Consider the following 23,168-nt stretch of genomic DNA (forward strand, 5'->3'; position numbering starts at 1 on the left):
TTTTCTTCATCTTCATTGTATTTTTAGTTTTCTTTCAAATAATTTTACACCTGTTCATAGTAGTTAGAGATAAGTTTATAAGTTAGCTCGCTGAGCTTGAAGGTCTGTTTTCTGACGTTTCGTCACCATATTAGATAACATCATCTGGTGAAGCGCTGGTGGTATGTCCCGTTTCTCTATTTATCGGTCTTGGTTTCTTAAGATGGGTGATGTCCTTTCCGGTTCTTTTTTTCAAGGGAAGGTAGATGGGATCTAAGTCAACGTGTTTATTGATAGAATTCTGGTTAGAATGCCATGCCTCTAAGATTTCTCATGCATGTCTTTGTTTTGCCTGTCCGAGAATGCGTGTGTTGTCCCAGTTAAAGTGGTGTCCTTCTTTGTCTGTATGTATGGAAACTAGTGAGAGTGGGTTTTGTCTTTCGGTGGTCAGTTGGTGTTCATGTATCCTGGTGCCAAGTTTCCTGCTATTTGTCCGAGTATGGTGATGAAATGTCTGAAAACAAACCTTCAAGTGCAGCAAGCTAACTTACCATCAACCTGTGCCACAAATCTTCTCAAAAATCACTAGTATTTAGAGATTTCTGTGAAAGGACCTCTAAACCTCCGTTCTGCCGGAGTTTCGAGCAATCTTGTTAATCGTGTCGAAGATATCCTGATCAGTTTTAAGTCCAAAATAGATTACCTAATTCCATATGACAGCTTAATCAATCAATAGTTCTTTGTAACTTTCAGCTGGTTTTTACACTACCTCTGAATTTAGTGTTGTCTGCAAACATAGATATATGGCTGTTAATCCTTCATCTACATTTTGATAAATGTAGTGAAAAGTTGAGTTCCAGACAGTAATTTCTACCAATTGCCGAACATAAATTATTCCTGTTCTGTGTCTGCCTCCTAATGTATTCTCCATCCATGTCAATAGGTTGCCTTTTTTTCTATATCTTGCAATTTTTATGTTTGAAAGCATTTAGGAGAGAAAAGTATTTGGTAACTACTGACTTATGAGTGCATAATTTTTTTTTAAGTAGAGACCTTCTATTATAGTTATTTTAGCTCTGCTATGCGGCCAGTTGCCTGTGCATTCATGTTACATTGAGGGACAAAAACCAATACACATTACTGAATTAGAAATTTTAAGTAGCCTAGGACAAGTTGAGTACAATATTTTCTTTTTGACACAATGAGGTACAGTTATGATGTGTGTCTGGACAGTAGGAATATGGATCGACTTTCTACACTTGAAGAGATGGTAAAATTGAACAAAACTTCATTTAAAAGCCTTCATCCCAAAAAGGCACCATGAAGTACTGTGCCTAAAATTGGGTACAGTGCATTTAATTTTACATACATTCAAATAGAAAACTACAAACTATATCTCAAAGATTTACTCTTATTAACGTGTCCTAGATAAAGGACAATTTAGGTTGATGATTAAGTTATTGCACTTGTTTTATTAAAGGAAAGTGACTTTGTACATTATATGTGCTAACACAATCATAGAATGTTTCAACTTCATCGGCTAATTGGCCCATTGTGTACAAGCCAACTTTCTGTAACCCTCTCTCTTGGAGCACTGCAAATTTATTTTCTTTGGATAAGTGTCCATTACTCTTGTGTTGAAATTTTCTGATGAAGACGCTAAATGTTAAAAAAAATTCTCATTTCACTACGAACATTTAACAATACAATTCGGTTATCTTAAGAAATCTGTATCTATCTTGCCCAGAATCTGTAAAAACATACTGCTAAATTATGAGAATGAGAACAGCCTCTTCTAAACATAATTTCCATTATAATGTAATCATTTCAAGGGCAACAAGGGACAGGCAATAAATGCTGGCCAGCCAGTGACATCCACAACCCACAAAAAAAAATAAATAACAAAAAATATAATCTCCAATCTTAACCTCTATATACATACTTACAATTGATTTATTTAACTTTGGTGTGGGAGGGATGAAAGGAAGGGGAAAGAAAAGTCAGCTAGGGCATATCCCCTTGTCCCTTACTGTACGAATATCAAAAAAGATTTTGCAATTATCAAAGTGAACATATTCCTTTTCTTCATCTGAAGGGGCAACAAATGAGACAGGTGAGACATAGTGGCAATATCAGGGAGCTAATAATCATAAGGTCAAGGACAGCACTCTGAGGATGAGTTCAAAGCCCACCATGGTAGCTTGTAAAATGTGAATTAAATTAATAAATATGGATTAAAAAATAAGTCTAATGGAGACCATAAAATCATTGCTGATGTCATAAAGCCATTTTGTAGTCCTTTAGAGAAGGAAATTTGTTTTCCTTACCTGGTTTGACTTATAAGTGACTCCAGTCACACAAATGTGGCTGACTTTTAACTGTCCACTGAAGTGGCTTAGTAAGTCATTATGTATGGAACTGCTACTGAATCCAGGTAAAGAAAACATCATTATCCCTGCGTATAGGCTGTTTCAATGACAGGGCAAACCCACTGGAAGTAGAGGTACAGTGGTATATGGTTGTTAGGGAGCTGCCCTCAGAATGCTCAAAATTGACTTTGGACCCCACGAAGTCTTATGATATCAAGTCAAATGTGGACAAGAAATTCTCTTGCTAATTACCACCTACCAGCCCTCCTTGGCTATTAAATCAATACTTCATATTAAATAACGCTTGGAATTAGTTTTGAAGGTGGGCACAGAATGTACTCTAGGTGGGGGATTTCAAAGCCCGATACCAAGCGTGGTTCGGTAGCACCGTTACTGACCAAGTCCTAGAGGATATAGCTGCTCAGAGAGTCATAGGGCTTTATTGTTTGGAGATTGGGCTGAAGGGTCTCTTTCAAGGCTGTAAAACTGACCAAACGTTGAGGGAACTAACAAAAAGGAAAAACCTACTTGATCTCCTCACAACCTTCCTGTTGCAAATGGATCGGTCTATGACATTATCAATGGGAATGTCACTACACAGTGTTCGTGAAGCCAAAGTCTCATCTTCATGCTGAGGACACCCACTATTGTATTGTGTAGCTCTGTCACTATAGTAAATGGTCAGATTTCAAACATGTTTGGCAACACATAACTAGGCATTCAGGAGACTCAATGGGTTATTATCAGCAGCAAGAATTGTACTCAACAATAAACCGTAAACACATAGTCCAGCATATTCCCCACCCTAGGGGAGAAAGTGAGGTCTGCAGATGCTGGAGATCAGAGCTGAAAATGTGTTGCTGGAAAAGCGCAGCAGGTCAGGCAGCATCCAAGGAACAGGAGATTCGACATTTTGGGACATTCTTTATGCCCGAAACGTCGAATCTCCTGTTCCTCGGATGCTGCCTGACCTGCTGCGCTTTTCCAGCAACACATTTTCAGCCCTATTCCCCACCCTATAATACCATCAAGTCAGGGGATCACCCTGTTTCGATGAAGAGTCCAGGAGGCATGCTAGGAATAGCACCAGCACACCTAAATATGAGGTATCAACCTGGTGAAGCTACAACACAGGGCTTCTTGCATGTCAACTGAAACAGCATGCAGAGCTAATTGATCCCACAATCAATACATCAAATCTAAGGTCTGCACATTCAATGTTGACAGTTAAACAGCATAAATAGTAAGCGCCATAAATACTCTCATCCTCAATGGCAACATCATCAGTACAAAACACATAGCTGGAGCTTTTGTATCCATTTTTAACTAGAATTATCAATTAACTAAATGGCACACCTTGGTGTTTCTTACCATGAACCAGAAACTGAAATGGACCAGCTCTATCAATACTGTTACCATAAGCACAGGTCCGAGGTGAGAAATCTTGTTGTGGGTAATTCATTTCCTGTCTTTCAATACCATTTACACTTGTCAGGATGGATGCAGCTTCAACAACATACAAGAAGCTTGACACTATAAGAGCAAAAACAGCCAACCTGGTGGGCACCCATTCACCATCTTCAATATTAACTCCTTCTATCACTGACAGACAGCAGCAGGAGTGTGAACTTTCTACTATATGCACCTGAGCTACTCAACAAGCTCCTTCTACAGAACATTCCATACGCATAACATCTACCACTGAGTATGCCAGGGACAGTTGATGCATAAGAACAGCAATGTCTACAAGTTCCTCTCCAAGTCAAATAACATCCTGATTTGGAACTATTTTGATGCAACTTCATTGAGTCAAAATCCTGAAACTCCATTCCTAACAGCACTTTGAATGTACCTACAATCCAAAGGACTGGAGCAGTTCTCAAAGACAGCTCAACTCCATGTCCTTAAGGGCAATTAGAAACAGACAAAATAGCCAGTGGACATCATATCTCAGGTTTGGATAAAGACAAAGATGATACTCTGAAGCAAAAAAAAACACCGTTTTCTACTTTGATCGGTAGTACAAGGGTCAGGTTGAAAATCTGCTCATACTGAAAGGCATGAAAGGTTCATTTGTTCAATCCCACATAATTGAAAAACAGCAAAAATACAACAAATAGAATTGGGCCGATTCTTTCCTTATTAAGGAGCGTTTGGAACTCTTCAGTGCTTTGCAGCTAATCAGTTCAATAACAATGCATCATTGGAGTTGCTGATTGTACTTTATAGCTGTACATATTTAGAAAGAGGCATGGAACAACCTTTATCTTAAATTTTCCCAGTTGTCTATCATCAGCTAAAGAGTAACATAGGGAAAAAACTTACAATGTATACACGCCTTAGCAAAGTGCCTGGACCAGCAGGTGACTAAGTTATTTTGTACAGAACAAAATAAATCAAATTAATTTAATGCAAATAAAGCACATTCTCAAATCAAAAAATGAATACCAATCATTGTACAGAAATGGGAGTTTGCAAATGAATTAACACACTAAAAATTACATAATTCTCCACAAAATTCCCAGTGATAATGAAATATATTTAACTACACTACTAAAATAACAGCTGTCAATGGACAGGATTAAAGAAACTGACTGTGCAATTGAGGGAGGCTTCATGTGGAGAAATAGGTGAGAAAGAAATTTTTTTAAAAATATACTGTTCAATTGGCTTCCAAATTCTTAAAAAGGACAGAATCTAATGATCAATAATATAAATAGGAAGTGCGGAAGAAACACAGTATGTCTTGCAGCATCTGTGGATAAACAAAATTATCTTTTGAGTCTTCCTTGGAACTCAAGGGGCTGAAACTAACTAACCCTTCACTCATATTCTAATTAAAATGGTGACCAAATTATTTGTATAAAACAGTTGAAAAAAGAAAATGGAATGACAGTCTTCAGAGTTCTTCTCTCTGTTGGACCTCTTCTGACAGCTCAGTAGCTAAATACACCATGCAGTGATTAGACTTGGATTTGATCCTTCATCTGGGTCGAAATTGTGGAGTTGCTAAATTGGCCTCAAAGTTTATCAGCAGAAACATAAATAAATTCACAAAATGCTCTCACTTTATCTAAATGCCAATGTTTGAGTGAATTATTATTTGGATCTTAGGCAAAAGCAAATGACATCTCAGCTGTCAAGTTATCCTATGTTTAATAGCGTATCATTTTTTTAAAAAATGGAACGTGGCTGTCAGTTGCTGGCCAGCATCTATTGCCTGTTCTTAGTTGAGAAGATTGTGATGAGCTGCCTGCTTGAACTATTGCAGTTCAAATGCTGTAGGTTGATCCACAATGCCCTTAGGGAGGAAATTCCAGGACTTTGACCCAGTGACACAGAGAAAAATAGTGGTATTTTCCAAGTCAGGATGGTGAGTATCTTGGTGAGGAACTTGCAGATGGTAGTCTTCCCATGTATATGCTGTTGCCCTTGTCCTTCGCGAGGGAAGTAGTCATGGGTTAGGAAGGCACGAGCTAAGAATCTTTGGTGAATACCTGCAGTGCATCTTGTACATAGCACACACTGCTGCTGGTACACATTTGGCATGGAGGGAGTGGATATTTCTGGATGTGGTGCCAATCAAGCAGGCTCAAATTGTCCTGGATAGTGTCAAGCTTCTTGAATGGTATTGGAGCAGCACCCATCCAGGAAAGTGAGAAGTATTCCATCACACTCTTGCCACTTGTGGCTTGCTGATGATGGACAGGCTTTGGGGAGTCAGGAGGTGAGTTACTCACCACAGTAGTCCTAGCCTGTGACCTGTGCTTATTGCCACTGTGTTTACGTTGTGAGTGCAGTTGAGTTTCTCGTCAATGGTAACCCTCAGGATGGTTGATAGAGGGGAAATCAGTGCTGATAACACTATTGAATGTCAAGGGGCAATGGTTTGATAATCTCTTATTGGAGAAGGTCATTGCCTGGTATTCCTACAGTGTGAATGTTACTTGCTACTTGTCAGCCCAAACCTTGATGCATTTCAACATGGACTGCTTCAGTAACTGAGGAGTTGTGAATGATGTTGAACATCATGCAATTATTGGTGAATATCCCCACTCCTAAGCTCATGATGGAGGAAAACTCATTGATGAAGCAGTTGATGATGGTTAGTTTTAGACACTACCCTGAAAACGCATGCAGCGAAGCTGAACAACCATAATCCATCTTATGTGCCAACTATGACTCCAGCTGGCAGAGAGTTTGCCCCTTGATATCCATTCATTTCAGGTTGCTGAGCACCTTGATGCCAGACTTAGTCAAATGTGGCCTTTATGTCAAGGATTGTCACTCTCACTTCACCTCTGAAATTCAGCCCTTTTATCCATGTTTGAACCAAGGCTTTAATGAGGTCAGGAACTGAGTGGCCCTGGCAGAACCCAAATGGAGTATCATCTTGTCTTGGAATTGGAGCAAGCCAATTGGAGCAATGGACCCAAAATACCCCAGTGCCGGTTACGCCAAATGTCACTGAATTTTTAAATTCTAACTTGTTTTTTTATCTACAATTCATGCTCAGATCTTGTGGTAATTAAATTGCCTCTGAGTATGAAGCTCAAAGATTCAAGTCTCTTTTGGACCAGGTCAGACTCCCTCAAAACATTTCAAGAAGATAGGTCGGACTGTAACTTTTTGTTGTTTTGAGCAAATGTAGAGTGGATATTCCATGAGCAATGCAGCTGGGCAAACCCCTCGGTTTTAAATAAAACAGGATTTATTTACAGAATACCAAAGGAAACACAAAGAAAAGAGAACAGAATACAGAATAACTTAACTATCTGAAAACCCAATTAACTCAATCGCAACTTAGTGATGCTGTTCCAAACATTTGCAACTTCCCCAGAAATATCCCTTGGTTAAAAAAAGGTAAAATCAAACACAGGGTCTTACAGGAGAGAGAGAGAGATGGCAGAGAGATTCAGTATGGTACACCTTCTTCCGTGTAGCTGTTTCGTTTACTAGCAACCTCAAAAAACTGACTCCTTGCTCTGAACAGCCAGATTGCTAAAACCCAAACCAGAGTAAAGCTGAGCTGGAAGAGCTGGCCACTCCCCTTTCACTGTACAAATGCTTGTTTAAAAACTTAAAAGCTTCTTCAAGTAGATAAATCCAGACATTTCAGAATCTATGCAATTACGAGCCCTCTGATCAAAAACCAAGGACAACCTAACCTTGTTGAAGAGAGCAGCATCATCACACATCCTACTCCAGGACTTCATGGCCAAGGAAGACGCATTCATAATGGGACAAACAGGCAACTGGTAAATCTTGCCAATATATGTTTATGGCAGGCAGTAACAGCAATAAATATTTTTGTCAGCCATGTAATGGAAAGAAATCAAATGTGCTAACATGACTATCTATAATCCAGGTTATAATTTGAATATAAAAGACTGTGACAACACAGTAACTTGGGCTCCTCTTTTGGAGATGTGGTGGATATTGTTTGGCTCAGTTGGACATACAGCCTGTGTTAATCAAATTGATGTCACAAACCAGGGTCAATCCCTGTTCCATCTGGGATTTATTCAAGACCAGTCCCCTGCCCTCCCCAGAGTGGACATCTTGGTATAGTGCTTTGGCCCTGCCTTCAAACACAGAATTCAAAAAGAATACATAATATAGGAAATAGGTTTAGCTGCTATCAGCAAAGATTCACAGAACCATTAGGAATCCCTGCAAAGAAATGTGGCTGTATTGAAGGGTTATTGAGCAAAGAAGCTGTTTTCCTATAGATAATAGCTTAAAGAATTTGAAAGGATTACTTTTTGTAAAAGCATCAAAACAGTTTACAATGCCTAACCACAGAACTCTATAAGTACAGATTCGTGCTTTCCTACAAGAGTTAACAAGATCCCCGAGAAGGAACACACCTCATAACACCATATTGTTTTCTGCACTGTCAGGAAAGATAGAGTATAGGACCAGATATAATGAGTTTAAACTGATAATACTGGACCACTCGTAGCTGGAATTGTTATATCCTGGAACCATGTTATATTCTGAAAATGTAAAACCTTGATGAATGAAAAGTTGACAACAAGTCCAGAATTTCCTAGAATCAATGAGGCTCACAGCATACCTTGTACTTATAATTATATAAATATGCTTATACTCAGAATTCCTACTTAAAATAATGGTTGAAACAAAATGAGAACATAAAGAGCAGATTCTAATTACAATTAACATACTATTGCTATAGATATTAGTTATGTAGCCCAAACGGTTATAAATATTGTGCACACATTGGATTTTCAGATTTCCTGTACTTACTGAGGCAGTTAGGGTCATAGAGATATACAGCACGGAAATAGATTCTTTGGTCCAACTTGTCCATTACAACAAGATATCCTAAATTAATCTAGTCCCATTTGCCAGCATTTGGCCCATATTCCTCTAAATCCTTCCTATTACTATACCCACCCAGATACCCTTTAAATGTTGTAATTGTACCAGCCTCCACCACTTCCTCTGGCAGCTCATTCCCTACACGCACTACCCTTTGTGTGAAAAAGTTGTCCTTAGGACTCTTGAATCTTTTCCCTTTCACCCAAAATCTATGCCCTCTAATTCTGGATTTCCACCACCTCAGGAAAAAGACCTTGTCAATTTACCCTATCCATGTCCCTCATGATTTTATAAACCTCTATAAGATCACCACTCAGCCTCTGAAACTCCAGGAAAAACAGTCCCAGCCTATTCAGCCTCTCCCTATACCTCAAACCCTCCAAACCTCAGAAACATCCTCGTAAATCTTTTTCTCACAAGATGAAGACTCGATTGCTGATGCTCAGTAAAGCCAATTTTCTACCTAACTGGGATAGTCATCTTGTTAACTATGTATTCATCCTCTGGAAATTAACTAAATGCTACCTTATTAACTGATGGTTATCCTACCTAATAATAATAAAAATTTTAAACAAATTCTCCATTAAAAACAAGATATGATTTTCTCTTTTTCGTAGAATTTATTTAACATTGTGATTACTACTTCCACCTGACTTGAATTGTATGCCTTATTCTTCAAAATTTATATTGCTTCATGTAGAACATAGAACATTACAGTGCAGTACAGGTCCTTCGGCCCTCAATGTTGCACCGACCTGTGGAACCAATTTGAAGCCCATCTAACCTACACTATTCCTTTCTTGTCCATATGCCTATCCAATGACCATTTAAATGCCCTTAAAGTTGGCGAGTCTACCGCTGTTGCAGGCAGTGTATTCCACACCCCTACAACTGAGTAAAGAAACTACCTCTGACATCTGTCCTATATCTATCACCCCTCAATTTAAAGCTGTGCCCCCTCATGCTAGCCATTGTCATCCAAGGAAAACGTTCTCACTGTCGAACCTATTTAGTCGTCTGATTACCTTATATGTCTCAAATAAGTCACCTCTCAAACTTCTTCTCTCTAACCAAAACAGTCTCAAGCCCCTCAGCCTTTCCTCGTAAGACCTTCCCTCCATACCAGGCAACATCCTAGGAAATCTCCTCTGAACCTTTTCCAGAGCTTCCAAATCCTTCCTATAACGCGGTGACTAGAACTGTATGCAATACTCCAAATATGGCTGCACCAGAGTTTTGTTCAGCTGCAGCATGATCTCATGGTTCCGAAACTCAATTTCTCTACCAATATTTGTCTTCTCTGCAGGTGACTTGAAAGCCCACCATGTACTCCATGGTGAACAGTATATTATTAAGGGAGTTGGCCCCGACCGTAGTATCCAGGATAATATAATGCTTTATACATATTAAAAAGACTATTGACAGGATGCTAATATATTAAATTGCTCCAGTCCTTTGGGCAGAGATTGATCATTTACACCCACTACATCTATTTAGTGTCTTTAGGATCAATTTCTCAATCTAAAGTTGAGCGGAATCATGATAGTTACTTCTAATCTGGGATTGACTCAAAAAGGGGTGAAGATCATAATCTACTATGCATGTACTTATATGTACTTGTCTACTATGCAACATAGACAAAATATTATGCAATAATAAAGTAATTATGGAAAGAATCAGTACAGTCTGGCACCAGGTAATGACACTGAACAGAAGAAAGTGATCTGAAAAGACACTTGTAACTTAAATCCAAACTGACCTTAATTATCAAAATGTTCAAAAAAAAAACTTAATTCTATTCAGAAACATAAGAGAGCACAAAGTGAGACTAAGTAGCATACTTGCAATTATGTCCAATGGCAATCAGATTATTGTGAAAGCAGTCCATTCCCAAAGTAAAACAATGACAAAATTAACAATTAGGATTCTAATATATGAACCAAACAAATTATTTAAAGGGAATAATTAACAGTAAGCCAAACTCAAATAAGATTGTTTAAACTTAAAATATTCAAATAGGATTTCAGGTAAGTGATTAAATTGCATTATTAAATTTTCTAATTCAAAAAGACTGAAAATATTTTCTGGACTTCTAGCTTAGCCGCTGGTTTCTAAGAATCTCAGGATCACAACTTTATTTTAAAAATATTCTTTAAAAATGTACCAATTTTAGATTTATTCAACTATACTCAGCCTTCCAGAAAATTAAGTGAGATACTACCTGGTGACATTGCATCTGGTGTCAATCAAATCATTATCCACATCCAGGAGACCAGGGGGAAATCTACATTCCACAGATGACAGCCTCTTCAAGCGTAAAAGGCCAAGGCAGAATTTAGCACCCATCTCTTCTAGCTCTCTTGTCCCCATCTGTTGGCCCTTTCAAACAAAATACATGGAATGAATACACAGAGCTTATCGTTTTTATGAAGGTATACTACAGCTAGTGTGAGGCTTGGCATTCACTTATTTAATATTTTATTGATATCTTTTGACCTTTCTTGCATTTCTATGTCATATTCACAGATTCATCAAATTAGGTGTGTAAGACATTAAGCAGCATGCTCCCTCCGACTTCGGGCATGTGAAAGTCCTTACATAGCTAATTAATGGCCTCAACCACCATAACACATTTAGTAATTTGCAACCCTTCCCCGTAAAATCCATTCCAATGTGATTAAATGTAATCAGGTTAGATAGTCTTCTAACTTTGGCTGGGAATAAGTAAAACACTAACAGGCTTAATTTTAAAAAGTGTGACAATGTAGATGTGCATTACTGGGTAAAATTTTGAAAAGAAGAAAAAATCCAGGTGCATCCTAGACTCTTAAAAACAGCTCTCACCAAAAGACACACACTGCAGAAGACTCTGGTGCATGGAACGTAAGAAAACAGCTGCCTTTGAGTATTGATGACTAGTAAAATTAATTATAATGAGCAAAGTAGTGATTTCATTTCTGAGGTCTTTTAGTGAAATGAGACAACTTTAAAACTTCTCTTGCCATGCCATGACTGTGATGGCATTAGCATTCCAAACAAAAGTCAGCGAGCTCCACTACTCTATATTGGAACAAAACTGGTAAGAGTGCAGTATTGTGTTGCCTGGCAACATATGCAGATAAGGGAATAGGAGATGGTTGTATTTGATTCTGAGGATTTTTTTTAATGCAAGGCAATGGACCCCGGAACATTTCTTCACGGGCAACACCCAATAAAGGGTCAATAATAATAATAATAATAATAATAATAATAATAACCCAAAGTACTAACTTAGCTTTGGCAATACCAAGCCTGTATCTTTTTTATAAGAACCGAGGATGCAAGTTGTCATGTCCAAGATTCATGCCAGTTTCTTTTGTCTCATTGATTGTTATAGGTTTCTCCCTTCCATTTGTCTTTTAATACTCTTATTATTCTTTGGACGCTTTTACTGCCTTCTACCATGAAGACAATATAAAATACTTGTTCAAATTGCCATTTTCTTGTTTCCCAGTATTAATTCTTAAGCCTCATCCTTTAACATTCTAATAGGAGCTCTTATTGCCCATTTTTATGTACCTTACTAGTTTATTCTTATGTTCTAAATTTCATATTTTTTAAAGTAATTAGTCATCGAGATGTACAACACGGAAACAGACTCTTCAGTCCAACTCGACAAGATATTCTAAACTAATCTAGCTCCATTTGCCAGCACTTGGCCCAAATCCCTATAAACCCCTCCTATTCATATATCTATCCAGATGCCTTTTAAATGTTGTATTTGTACCAACCTCCGCTACATCCTCTAAGCTCATTCCTTACAAGTAACAACCTCTGTGTGAAAAAGTTGCTCTGTAGATCCCTTTTATATCTTTCTCCTCTCACCCTAAATCTACGCCCTCTAGTTCTGGACTCCCCCCAGCCCAGGGAAAAGACCTTGTCTATTTACCCTATCCATGTCCCTCATGATTTTATAAACTTCTATGAAGTCACCCCTCAGTCAGCTAGCTATGGATGGTTCTAACTTCCTGTAAAGGCTTTCTTTCTCAAGATAATATATCTTTATTGAATCATTATGAAATATATCTTAATAGATACTCTACACCCTCTTTTCAGATCATATTTCTCACTCTTCAATTGAATGTAAAATTTTATCATATTATGATCACTCTTGCATGGAGAATCCTTTACTATGAGATCTAATTAGTTTGGTTTTAATGCATATTGCCTGGTCTAAATAGCCTGTTATTTCAGTGATTTCAGAATGCATTGTTCTAAGAAGCTGTTTGAACACATATGAACTTGTCCTCAATGCTATTATTCCTCATTTGATTTATCCAATCTACTGAAGATTAACATCATTCACAGAAACACAGAAAACTAAGAGCATTTGGCCCTTTGAGCCTTTTCTGACATTCAAGATGATCCGAGTTGATTATACATATCAGTATCCTGTTCCCACTTTCTTCCCACTTTGATGCCTTTTGTCAACTCAAGTACAGAAGGTAATGTCACTGTGAGGCTAATAAACAAGTTAGTGATGAGGGAAACATTGCCGTGAAAATCAAAAAGCAGGCCCCAAAAATCAAAAAGCAACCTTTGAGAAAATCTCAAGATGAGCTCTGAAAATTATTTTGTGTTGAAGGTGGCATTTATTGCCCATGTCTAATTGTCCTTGAGAAGATGGTGACGAACCACTTTGTTTAACGGGTTGCAGTCTTTGAGTAAAGGTAGACTGACAGTGCTGCTAGGAAAGGAGTTCTTTGATTTTGACAAAGTGACAGTGAAGGAATCATGATATACTTTCAAGTCAGGATGGTGTGTAGCTTGCAGAGGTCATTAGAGTGTTCCATATATCTGCTGCATTTGCCTTTCTAAGTTGTACAGGTTGCAGATTTAGAAGATGCTGTCAAGGTAGCTTTGGTGAGTTGCAGCAGTGCATCTCATCAGTGTACTGTCACGGGCAGCTCAGTGGCTTAGTGTTTAGCACTGCTGCCTCACAGCAGAGAGGCCCAGATACAATTCTACCCTTAGGCAGCTGTCTATGTGGAGTTTGCACATTCCTCCCGTGTCTGCCAGGTATTCTGGTTTCGTTCCACAGCCTAAAGATGTGCAAGGATGGCAGATTGGCCATGCTAAATTGCCTGTAGTGTTCAGGGTTGTGTGGGCTGGCCATAGGAAATATGGAGGGTATGATTCTAGATGGGATACTGTTCAGTGTGGACCTGTTGGGCCGGGCAATCTGTAGGGTTTCTATGATGATATGATCTTGTACATCAATAAGACTGGCGCAAAAATGTGTCTTGTGGAGGGAATGATTGTGGAAGGTGTAATTGGGGAAACAATCAAGTGAGTTGCTTTGTTCTGGAAGAGGTCACACTTCTTGAACGATTGCAGCTGCACTTAAAAAATGAACAGTTGAGTCTAATAAATAGTAGACAGGCTTTGGGGAATCGGGACGTGGTTACTTGCTTTTGTAATCACTATTTAGATAGCTGGTAACTCCCAGGATATTGATGGTGGAGACTTCAGTGATGGTAATATCATAGTTAAATTCTCTCTTGTTGGGATGATCATTCCCTGGCAACTGTATGGCTGAATACTGTCCAGATTTTACTGAGTATGGACTTGGATTGCTTTTGTATCTGAGGAATCATGAATGATGCTGAATATTGTTCAACCTTTGGATACAACCACACTTCTGATCTTCAAGGGAAGGAAGTGCATTGAAGATGGTTGTGACAGTACACTGAGGAAAACTTGTACCATTGTATTCAGATTGGGATGATGGAATTCCAACAACCAGAATCAGCTATCTCTGTACTATTATGGTTACAAACAGCAAACAGCTTGCACCCTATTGCTTTTGACTTCAGAGTTGCTAGGGCTCCTTGATGTCATACTCATGTAAATATCATCTTGATACATTTTAATCTTCCATGCCAAGAATATTTCTCACTGGTCTTATCCTTTTATGAACAGGGCTTCCCCACCACATCTTAGTTTTCTTTCAAAATGTCAAGTATCCCTGAATATTCAGTTCCTACGCCCAGTCACCTCCTCAGCACATCTTTACAATGACTCAGAGATCTTTCTATTTGCCCCCTCAGTTCCAATTGCTCCAAATGCCAAATGTATTCAGATACTTCAAAGTTTAAAAGAACCAAAAAGTCAATGCAGCACAACTACTTTTCAATTTGTTTCACCATATACATCATAAAAAGTCAGACCACCTAAATTATTCTATTCACTGACCATTGTTATCACTGGATAGTTGGTGAGGTAAAATTTTGATCACTTTAATGATAACTATAGAATACACAAATAAGTTTACAGCAAGTTGGAAAGTAAAGTAAAATCAAAAGCAAAACAATCACAAATATTTCAGCGTAAAATACAGATCTTCCTAAGCTCAAGTAAGGAACCATATTTCATAGGTAAGGGAATGTAATCCAATATTAGAAAGAACTGCATCACTACTTGTTTGAAAATATCTCAGGATTATTTAAACACAAGTAGACCATAATATTTAAGAGTGATCTATTTCCAAATTAATTCAAAAAAACTTGCTTGAGAGTGGGAAAAGCTCCCAAAAAAATTCTAGGGTTCCAGTAACACCTTTATGTAATGGTATGTATTGTCTTATGTGATTTCGAACTTCCTGAATGACAATCAAGCTTGCAGGATCATTTTGAACTCTGCCACATGCACAGGAATCTGAAGGTTTGCAGAAAATTAATATGGAGTTAAAATTGGACTGCTACTTTGCTGGACAGTAAACAGGTAGCATTCAAAATAATTCTACTTTTATGGAGTAAGGATGAGTTTTTCTTTTACCTTGTATTTGCCTTGATCACATCCGCAGTACGTGCTTTCCATTGTGTAGCTCCTCGTAACACCAATCTCACGCCACACAACAACCCGTGCTGTGGATTCCTTGGACTTCTCCACCACAAAACTACAGCTGCTCATGCAGAATGCTGGAGCAATTTGATTCAGTACCTTGGGCAGAGTCTAAATAGTTAAAACAACAGGAAAAATATGTCATAAAGTTGAGTTCCACAAAACAAATAACATTTGGGCTTCATCTGCCTTCTACCATCCTTTACAGAAAAATAAACTCTATAATAAGTAGTTAAGACTGTATATTTAAGTAGAATAAGCATGTTGAATTGCTGATAGACAAGCAGGTTACACCAATATTGTCATTGCAAGATTCTGACCAGAGCAATGTCCTTCTGCACAGAGATGGAAAACTAAAGATGGAACTGTTGCATATCAAACTCATCCTTTACTGCTGAATAGGATGGTTGCTCCAACTGCTAGGAGCAGGGCTCTTCTTGTTGCCTTAGCTGGAAAATGGCTACAGGGAAACTCCAGAGGAAGAAAAGGAAAGTCAAATGTTTGATCAAAAGTGTTTGTTAAAGATATTGAAAAGAAATTTATGAAAAGAAAATTTGCAAAAATGCTGGGGTTGAAGTATGTCCAAATCCATAATACTTTGCTTGCTTTCACATGATCTATTGTCAACAACTTTCAAGTGGAAAACACAGAAACAAGTAAAAACCAAACATTCAAATTCCAACACAGTAGTAATATTTGAGAACCTTTATATAGCTATAAATCTTCACTGTAAACAGTTAGTTCTCAATAATGGCTTACCAGTTCATTAAAAACTCGCAACACAAGTATGTTTAGTTGCATGTTTTTAAAGTCAAAGTATCTTAAGTAAAATATAAACATTTATGAATTTCACATAATGGAGGTTTGGTGAAAGCAGCTTTCTTAAGTATTTTTATTGGTTTTTCTTACTATAGCCAATTCTGGTGTGTTTGGTAGGATTCCACTGTGTACATACTTGGTGCTATGAAAATCAAGAAGCACTTACTGCAAACAGGAAAGGATATTGCAGATGACTAGGTTCTGAGTGGTCTGCTAGGACCAGAATTTAGTCCTCCCCATTTCACTTTGTGGCAGCAATTGAGGCCAAAACATTGAATGATTTCAAGAAGCAGTTAGATATAGTTCTTAGGGCTAAGGTGATGAAAGAGTATTGAGAAAATATGGGAACGTGGGACTGAGTTGATGATCAGCCATGATCTTAATGAATGATTGAATGGCCTTCTCGTGCTCCTAATTTCTATGTTTCTATTCTCACTAGTAATTCAGGACATAAGCAAAAAGGTTCGCGATTAAATCATGGGAGAAACATGGCGACTTGACCTACTTAATCATGGGGGAGGTCCTACTTTAGTCTCCTAGAGTTAGCAACCACCTCTGATTTAGTTGCAGGGTGGAAGGAGCGAACACTGGATTCCCAGCTTTTGCTGGCAGAATGTCAATGAGGATAATTCATGGAACAATTGACACCGATTATTTCAAACTCCACTGCAATGTAGTGATGGCTTAGGAGTTAAATGAACACTGCACAGCTTTCTCAAAAATTCAGAACATTTCTCAGCAAATGCAATAGTGGTTATGCAGGGAAGGTCCTCACTATCAGACACAGAGGGGCACTCTAAGCCATTCTTTCACTGCTCCTGCGCTATAATATTAGGCCACCACCAATATTGGGCGGCACGGTGGCACAGTGGTTAGCACTGCTGCCTCACAGCACCTGAGACCTGGGTTCAATTCCCGACTGTGTGGAGTTTGCACGATCTCCCCGTGTCTGCGTGGGTTTCCTCCGGGTGCTCCGGTTTCCTCCCACAGTCCAAAGATGTGCGGGTCAGGTGAATTGGCCATGCTAAATTGCCCGTAGTGTTAGGTAAGGGGTAAATGTAGGGGTTTGGGTGGGTTGCGCTTCGGCGGGTCGGTGTGGACTTGTTGGGCCGAAGGGCCTATTTCCACACTGTAAGTAATCTAATCTAATTCCAAACACCCCAACCCTCAATCCCATATTCATCTTTGGTCTGAGATCTTATGATGATCCTGGACCTTTGTGGTGTGCATTGCCACTCACTGCCACTGTTCCTAGCTCCAAAGCATGAGGATCTTAACTGCAAGGACAGCCCAACTGTTGCTGCCCAGCAGCTAAAGGAGCATGATTCCTTTGTTGGGCTTTCCAACATAATTGATGGGGATCTCCCCATAACGTTTCTGATCAATTCACGAGGCCCCAAACAACTTGCCAGAATCGCAACCTTCATGTGAGGGCAAGAGTTCATGATCCAGGAGGAAGGCCTTCAGCAGACAGAAAATCAATATGAGCATTATCTGCTACCAAAATATAGACATTCAGACAGCCAACTGTGAAGTGTCTTAAAAATATGGAAATTATTCAAACACAATTAATTCAAGTACTACCATATTACAGTACTATGCCCCCTGTTGACTCCCTAGGACCATAACTGTGTCCATAATTAAGTCAACAGAGTAGCTGCCATTATAACATATTTTCTGTCTCAAAATGTGTAAAAATTGTGACGGGTTAAGTGCAGAAGTTGAATACAAAACCAATACAATATGTCTGCTGAATTTGGATAATTATAAAAAGAAACACACCAAAAGGGGATATTATACCTTAGCAGTAATAACATAAATAAGTGATCATTTTTAGGCAGAACAACAAACTTACATTTTAAATTTTTTTTAAAAATTAGTACTACCAATAATTCTAATTACTTGTCACTGAAAAATTTATACAGTCACATTTAAGTTGGATGGAGTGCGTACTCACCCGATAGCCAAGGTCTTCCTGCAGATCACAAGAGGAAGCGCTAACATCAGTTTGCCACACTGTCTCCTTTATACTGCACCCGTACATGAATACATTTTTCTTTCGTGAGTGACCATGATAATCACAGAAGACCTATTTAAAAAGGTGATAACTGAACATAAAAAATCTTTGACTGCAGGCACCACCTCCTTATAACCTGACCTGTATTCACACTTTGACTGTCAGCATTTTTCATTATAAACTAATAGGCTCACATGTAAATCGGTCACGTTATAGCTATACAATTTAATCTATTGGTAGCCAAAGTTTTCAAATACTTTGTATGCAATTCTTATCATTTGAAAATCATTTCTATTGAAAGGTACATTTGTTTCATGTTTTTGGCTTCTTTTTATTTTGCTATTTAGGTGTTAGATCAATCATTTCATTGTCCCCTCAAGGTTCCTACAGTACCTTTTAGATTAGATTAGATTACTTACAGTGTGGAAACAGGCCCTTCGGCCCAACAAGTCCACACCGACCCGCCGAAGCACAACCCACCCATACCCCTTACCTAACACTACAGGCAATTTAGCATGGCCAATTCACCTGACTCGCACATCTTTGGACTGTGGGAGGAAACCGGAGCACCCGGAGGAAACCCACGCAGACACGGGGAGAACGTGCAAACTCCACACAGTCAGTCGCCTGAGGCGGGAATTGAACCCAGGTCCCTGGCGCTGTGAGGCAGCAGTGCTAACCACTGTGCCACCGTGCCACCCACGGTTCTCTCACGGTTACTGTAAACCCTTCCAAGGCAATCTTGCCACTTGTATTGCCTGAACAATTGATTAGTGTCAGCAGCTCCAGTGGCTTCTAAGACTGTAACAGTACAAAAGTCTCCCCAGCCACTGGTTCAAAAGCACGATAATGTGGATTTCCCCTTATTCAGCATAGACAAGAGAATAACATATTAGTTTGGAGAGAGGATGGACTGGCTGATGGAAAACAGACATCATTCATAAATATATCTTTGTCTTCCATAGGAGTCTGTGATGGGGCTTTAACATTTTACAATTTATATAAATTACTTAGAAAATGGGAACAAAGGCATGGTAGCTAAATTTACAGATGATACAAGTATAGGTAGGAAAGTATGTTGTGAAAACGACAAGGAAATAGCAGAGGATATAGATAGGTTGAGTAAGTAGGCAAAATATTGGCAGATAGACGACAATATGGGTAAATGTGAAAATGTTTATTTTGGCAGTAAACATAAAAACTGTATTACTTAAATGTAGAAAGACTGCAGAATTCTGAGATTCACAGGGATTTGGGCATTCTGGTGCAAGAATTAGCACGGTGAGCGACACGGTGACACAGTGGTTAGCACTGCTGCCTCACAGCGCCAGAGACCCTGGGTTCATTTCCCGCCTCAGGCGACTGACCGTGTGGCGTTTGCACATTCTCCCCGTGTCTGCGTGGGTTTCCTCCGGGTGCTCCGGTTTCCTCCCACAGTCCAAAGGTGTGCGGGTCAGGTGAATTGGCCATGCTAAATTGCCTGTAGTGTTAGGTAAGGGGTAAATGTAGGGGTATGGGTGGGTTGCCGCTTCAGCGGGTCGGTGTGGACTTGTTGGGCCGAAGGGCCTGTTTCCACACTGTAAGTAATCTAATCTAATCTAATTACAAAATGTTACCCTGCAGCTACAGTGAATAATCAAGGCTGCTAATGAATGTTATCCTTTATTATGACAGGAGTTGAATGTAAAAGTAAGGATGCTATGCTTCAGTTATTCAGGGTATTTGCGAGACCACATTGTGAATATTGTGTGCAATTTTGTTCTCCTTGTTTAAAGATAGATGTAAGTACATTGGAGGCAGTTGAGTAGGCTGATATCTGAAATGAGTGGATTGTTTCATGAGGAAAGATTAAACAGGCTGGGCTTGTTTCCACTAGAGTTTAGGAGAGTGCGGGCTGACTTGATTAAACTGCATAAGGTCCTGATAAGTTGGATGTAGAAAGGATGTTTCTTGTTGTAGGTTAGTCCAAAACTAAGGGCCACAATTTTAAAATGAAGGATTGTTCTTTCAAAATTGATGGAGTATTTTTTCTCTCCAAGGGTTGTGAGACTTTATCCTTCTGCCATTTCCTTGTCGTTTTCACAACATACTTTCCTATCTATAATTGTATCATCTGTAAATTTAGCTACCATGCCTTTGTTCCTGTGACTTTGAAGGCAGTGGAGGTGGGGTCATGAATATTTTGAAGACAGTTGCATAGAAACTTGTCAGATAGGGGAATGATGGGTTATTGGAGTATACAGAAATGTGAAATCAGAAACACAAATTGATCATTCATGACCTTACCAAGTGTGAACAGGGTCGAGGGGTCAAACAATCTACTTCTATTTCTTTTTTTCATTTTTTTTTAAAACTTAGACCCCATTTTCTGACATGATTCTCCAACCATTCTTGACATTGGTATCGTTGCCACCAAACCGAGACTTCTTTTGTACCAGCAGTATAGTATGCCAGTCTGGGATCCTCATGACCCATTCAATCACACTTCCAAATAGCCTGTTCACATTTTGAAATATGTTATATATACTAAAGGAGATGTTGTGGCATGTTCATACTGAACCCCAGGATGATGTTCTGGGGTCATGAGTTCAAATTCCATCATGGTAGATGGTGACATTTTAATTCAATAAAATCTGAAATTAAAAGTTAGAGTAGTGGCAATCATGCAACTGCTGCTGATTATCATGAAAACCCATCTAGTTCATGGAGGTCTTTTGGGGGAAGGACATCTATCATCCTTACTTGGTCTAGCCTACACGGTAATCAATGTGGGTCACTCTTAAGTGCCTTCAAGAAAATTAGGGATGATCAATAAATGAAAAACAAAAACCCATCAAGTCAATTTAAATTTAACCATTTTCATATCAATAACTTTACAAACCATACACTCTTAAAAGACCGAACATTACTTCTGAGGCCAAACCTCAAAGTCAGAAGTAGAATGTTCGCTGGTGATGACACAGTTCTTACAACAATTTGTAACACCTCATGAGACTGTGTGAGCCAGAACAATGTTCAGACTTGGCGGAAGAAGTGGAAAGTGACATCTGCCCCATACACTGTCGTACAATGACCATCTCCAACAAAAGATAAACTAACATTCTCTCATTAAAATTCAACAATATTACCATTGCTAAATCCACAACCATCAACATTCTCATGATTAATGTTGACTAAAAACTTAACTAGGCCAGAAGTAAAAGTTATGGCTATGAGAGGAGATCAGAGGCTGGGAGTTATGTGGTGAATAACAACCAATCTCAAACTCCCAAAGCCTGTCCTCCACTTACAAGGTATATATCAGAAACAGTATGGAATATTCTCCACTTGCTTTCGAAGAAAAACAGCCAGCTTGAAAGGCATCCCATTCACCATTTGATTACCCACTCTTTCTAATACTAGCATAAAGTGGCAGTAGTGTACATGAAATGCACTGCATAAACTTGCCAAGACACTGTCAAAGGCACATTCCAAACCCTCAACTCTCGCCACAGAGAAGGACAAGTGCAGCAAAACTATGTCAGATCACCACCTCAGCTTTCCTTCAGGCCAGACCATCCTGACCTGAAGTTGTACCAGCATCCTTCAATAATGCTAGATCACAAATCTGGAAATCTCTCCCAAATAGCAACTTTGGTATATCTACAATACGTAGACTGCAGCAGTTGATGATGTCTCAGCACCACCATCTCAAGGGCAATTAGGAAAAGGCAGCAAATACTGGCCCAGCACCAATGCTATGAACAATTTTTTTAAAAGGTGTTAATACAAATAAAATGTTTTCTTCTTTTCACAACAATTATCTCTATTAATTGAAAGGTTTGAATGTGTGTACTTCTTGTTGCAAATGTTTTTGTTAAAAAAAACCTTCTGATGAGCATAAGCCCAATAAAAGATGATTTATTTCCTAGTTAATATCACTTACGCTTTATAAAGTGGTTATTTTACTTATGAGACACAATAGCCCCCTAACATCAATGAAGCATCATTAAGTATACAAATTACATTTACCACATTGCTTTCTTTCCTTTCTCACCCCACCTCCGCTACTTCCCTTACACCATAACCTGCCACTTCCATTTCCTACATGTCTCTTTCTCTTCCTCAATCTCTCATCTGGCTTTCCAACTCTCCAAATACCTGATGTAAATAACTGGTAAAATGAAGCACAGGTGCCTAACATACATTTTTCTGTAGCTATTCCAGACTCTGATTTATTAGATATAAAGGTATCAGATGTGGTAAAATGAAAGAGATGCTGAATGATTGTTGTCTGTCAATCAAGGAATGAAGTAGCTATTCGCTTTCTAATGGGAGGAAAAATGTGTTGCACCATGGAGGTGGGCATGTTGGGTGATTAATGGCAGGAGTGAGAGTGCAGCAGCCAGAGACAGGGAGTAATAGGTTGAAACATCTAGGAATGCATTCAGAGTTGGTAATTACCTTTTTATTTAGTTTTATCCTTCCTCATCGATCTTCATGAGAACTGACTACAAAGTGAAAAACTGTTTCCATGAGCAACCTGATCATTAATTAAAATTACTGCAATAAATAGAGGGAAAGTCCGATTTTTTTAAACCCAGCAGGCCTCTATGATTCAGAATGCACTGTCTGAATGAAAGGTAAAAACAAATTTAATGGCAAGCTTCAAAAAGCAACAATTGGAGGGAGCACTGAAGGTGGCAAGGGTGCAAAACGTATACCGGGTGGGAGATTTCAATGACTACACCAAGATTGGCTCAGCAGCAACATTACTA

General features: G+C 38.8%; 1 protein-coding gene across 5 annotated transcripts in view; it reads right to left on the reverse strand.

Moving 5' to 3' along the window:
• Positions 1-23,168, reverse strand: part of agtpbp1 (ATP/GTP binding carboxypeptidase 1) — a 336,457-nt gene that overhangs the window by 39,907 nt on the left and 273,382 nt on the right. For all 5 annotated transcript variants that reach the window (XM_060838211.1, XM_060838238.1, XM_060838220.1 and 2 more), the window contains 3 exons: positions 18,352-18,483; positions 15,510-15,686; positions 10,915-11,072 (listed from right to left, as the gene is read on the reverse strand). In XM_060838211.1, the coding sequence (XP_060694194.1) occupies positions 10,915-11,072; positions 15,510-15,686; positions 18,352-18,483 (467 nt within the window). The remainder of the gene's footprint in view (positions 1-10,914; positions 11,073-15,509; positions 15,687-18,351; positions 18,484-23,168) is intronic.

The sequence above is a fragment of the Hemiscyllium ocellatum genome, chromosome 2 (genome assembly GCF_020745735.1).
Source record: "Hemiscyllium ocellatum isolate sHemOce1 chromosome 2, sHemOce1.pat.X.cur, whole genome shotgun sequence".
NCBI lineage: Eukaryota > Metazoa > Chordata > Chondrichthyes > Orectolobiformes > Hemiscylliidae > Hemiscyllium > Hemiscyllium ocellatum.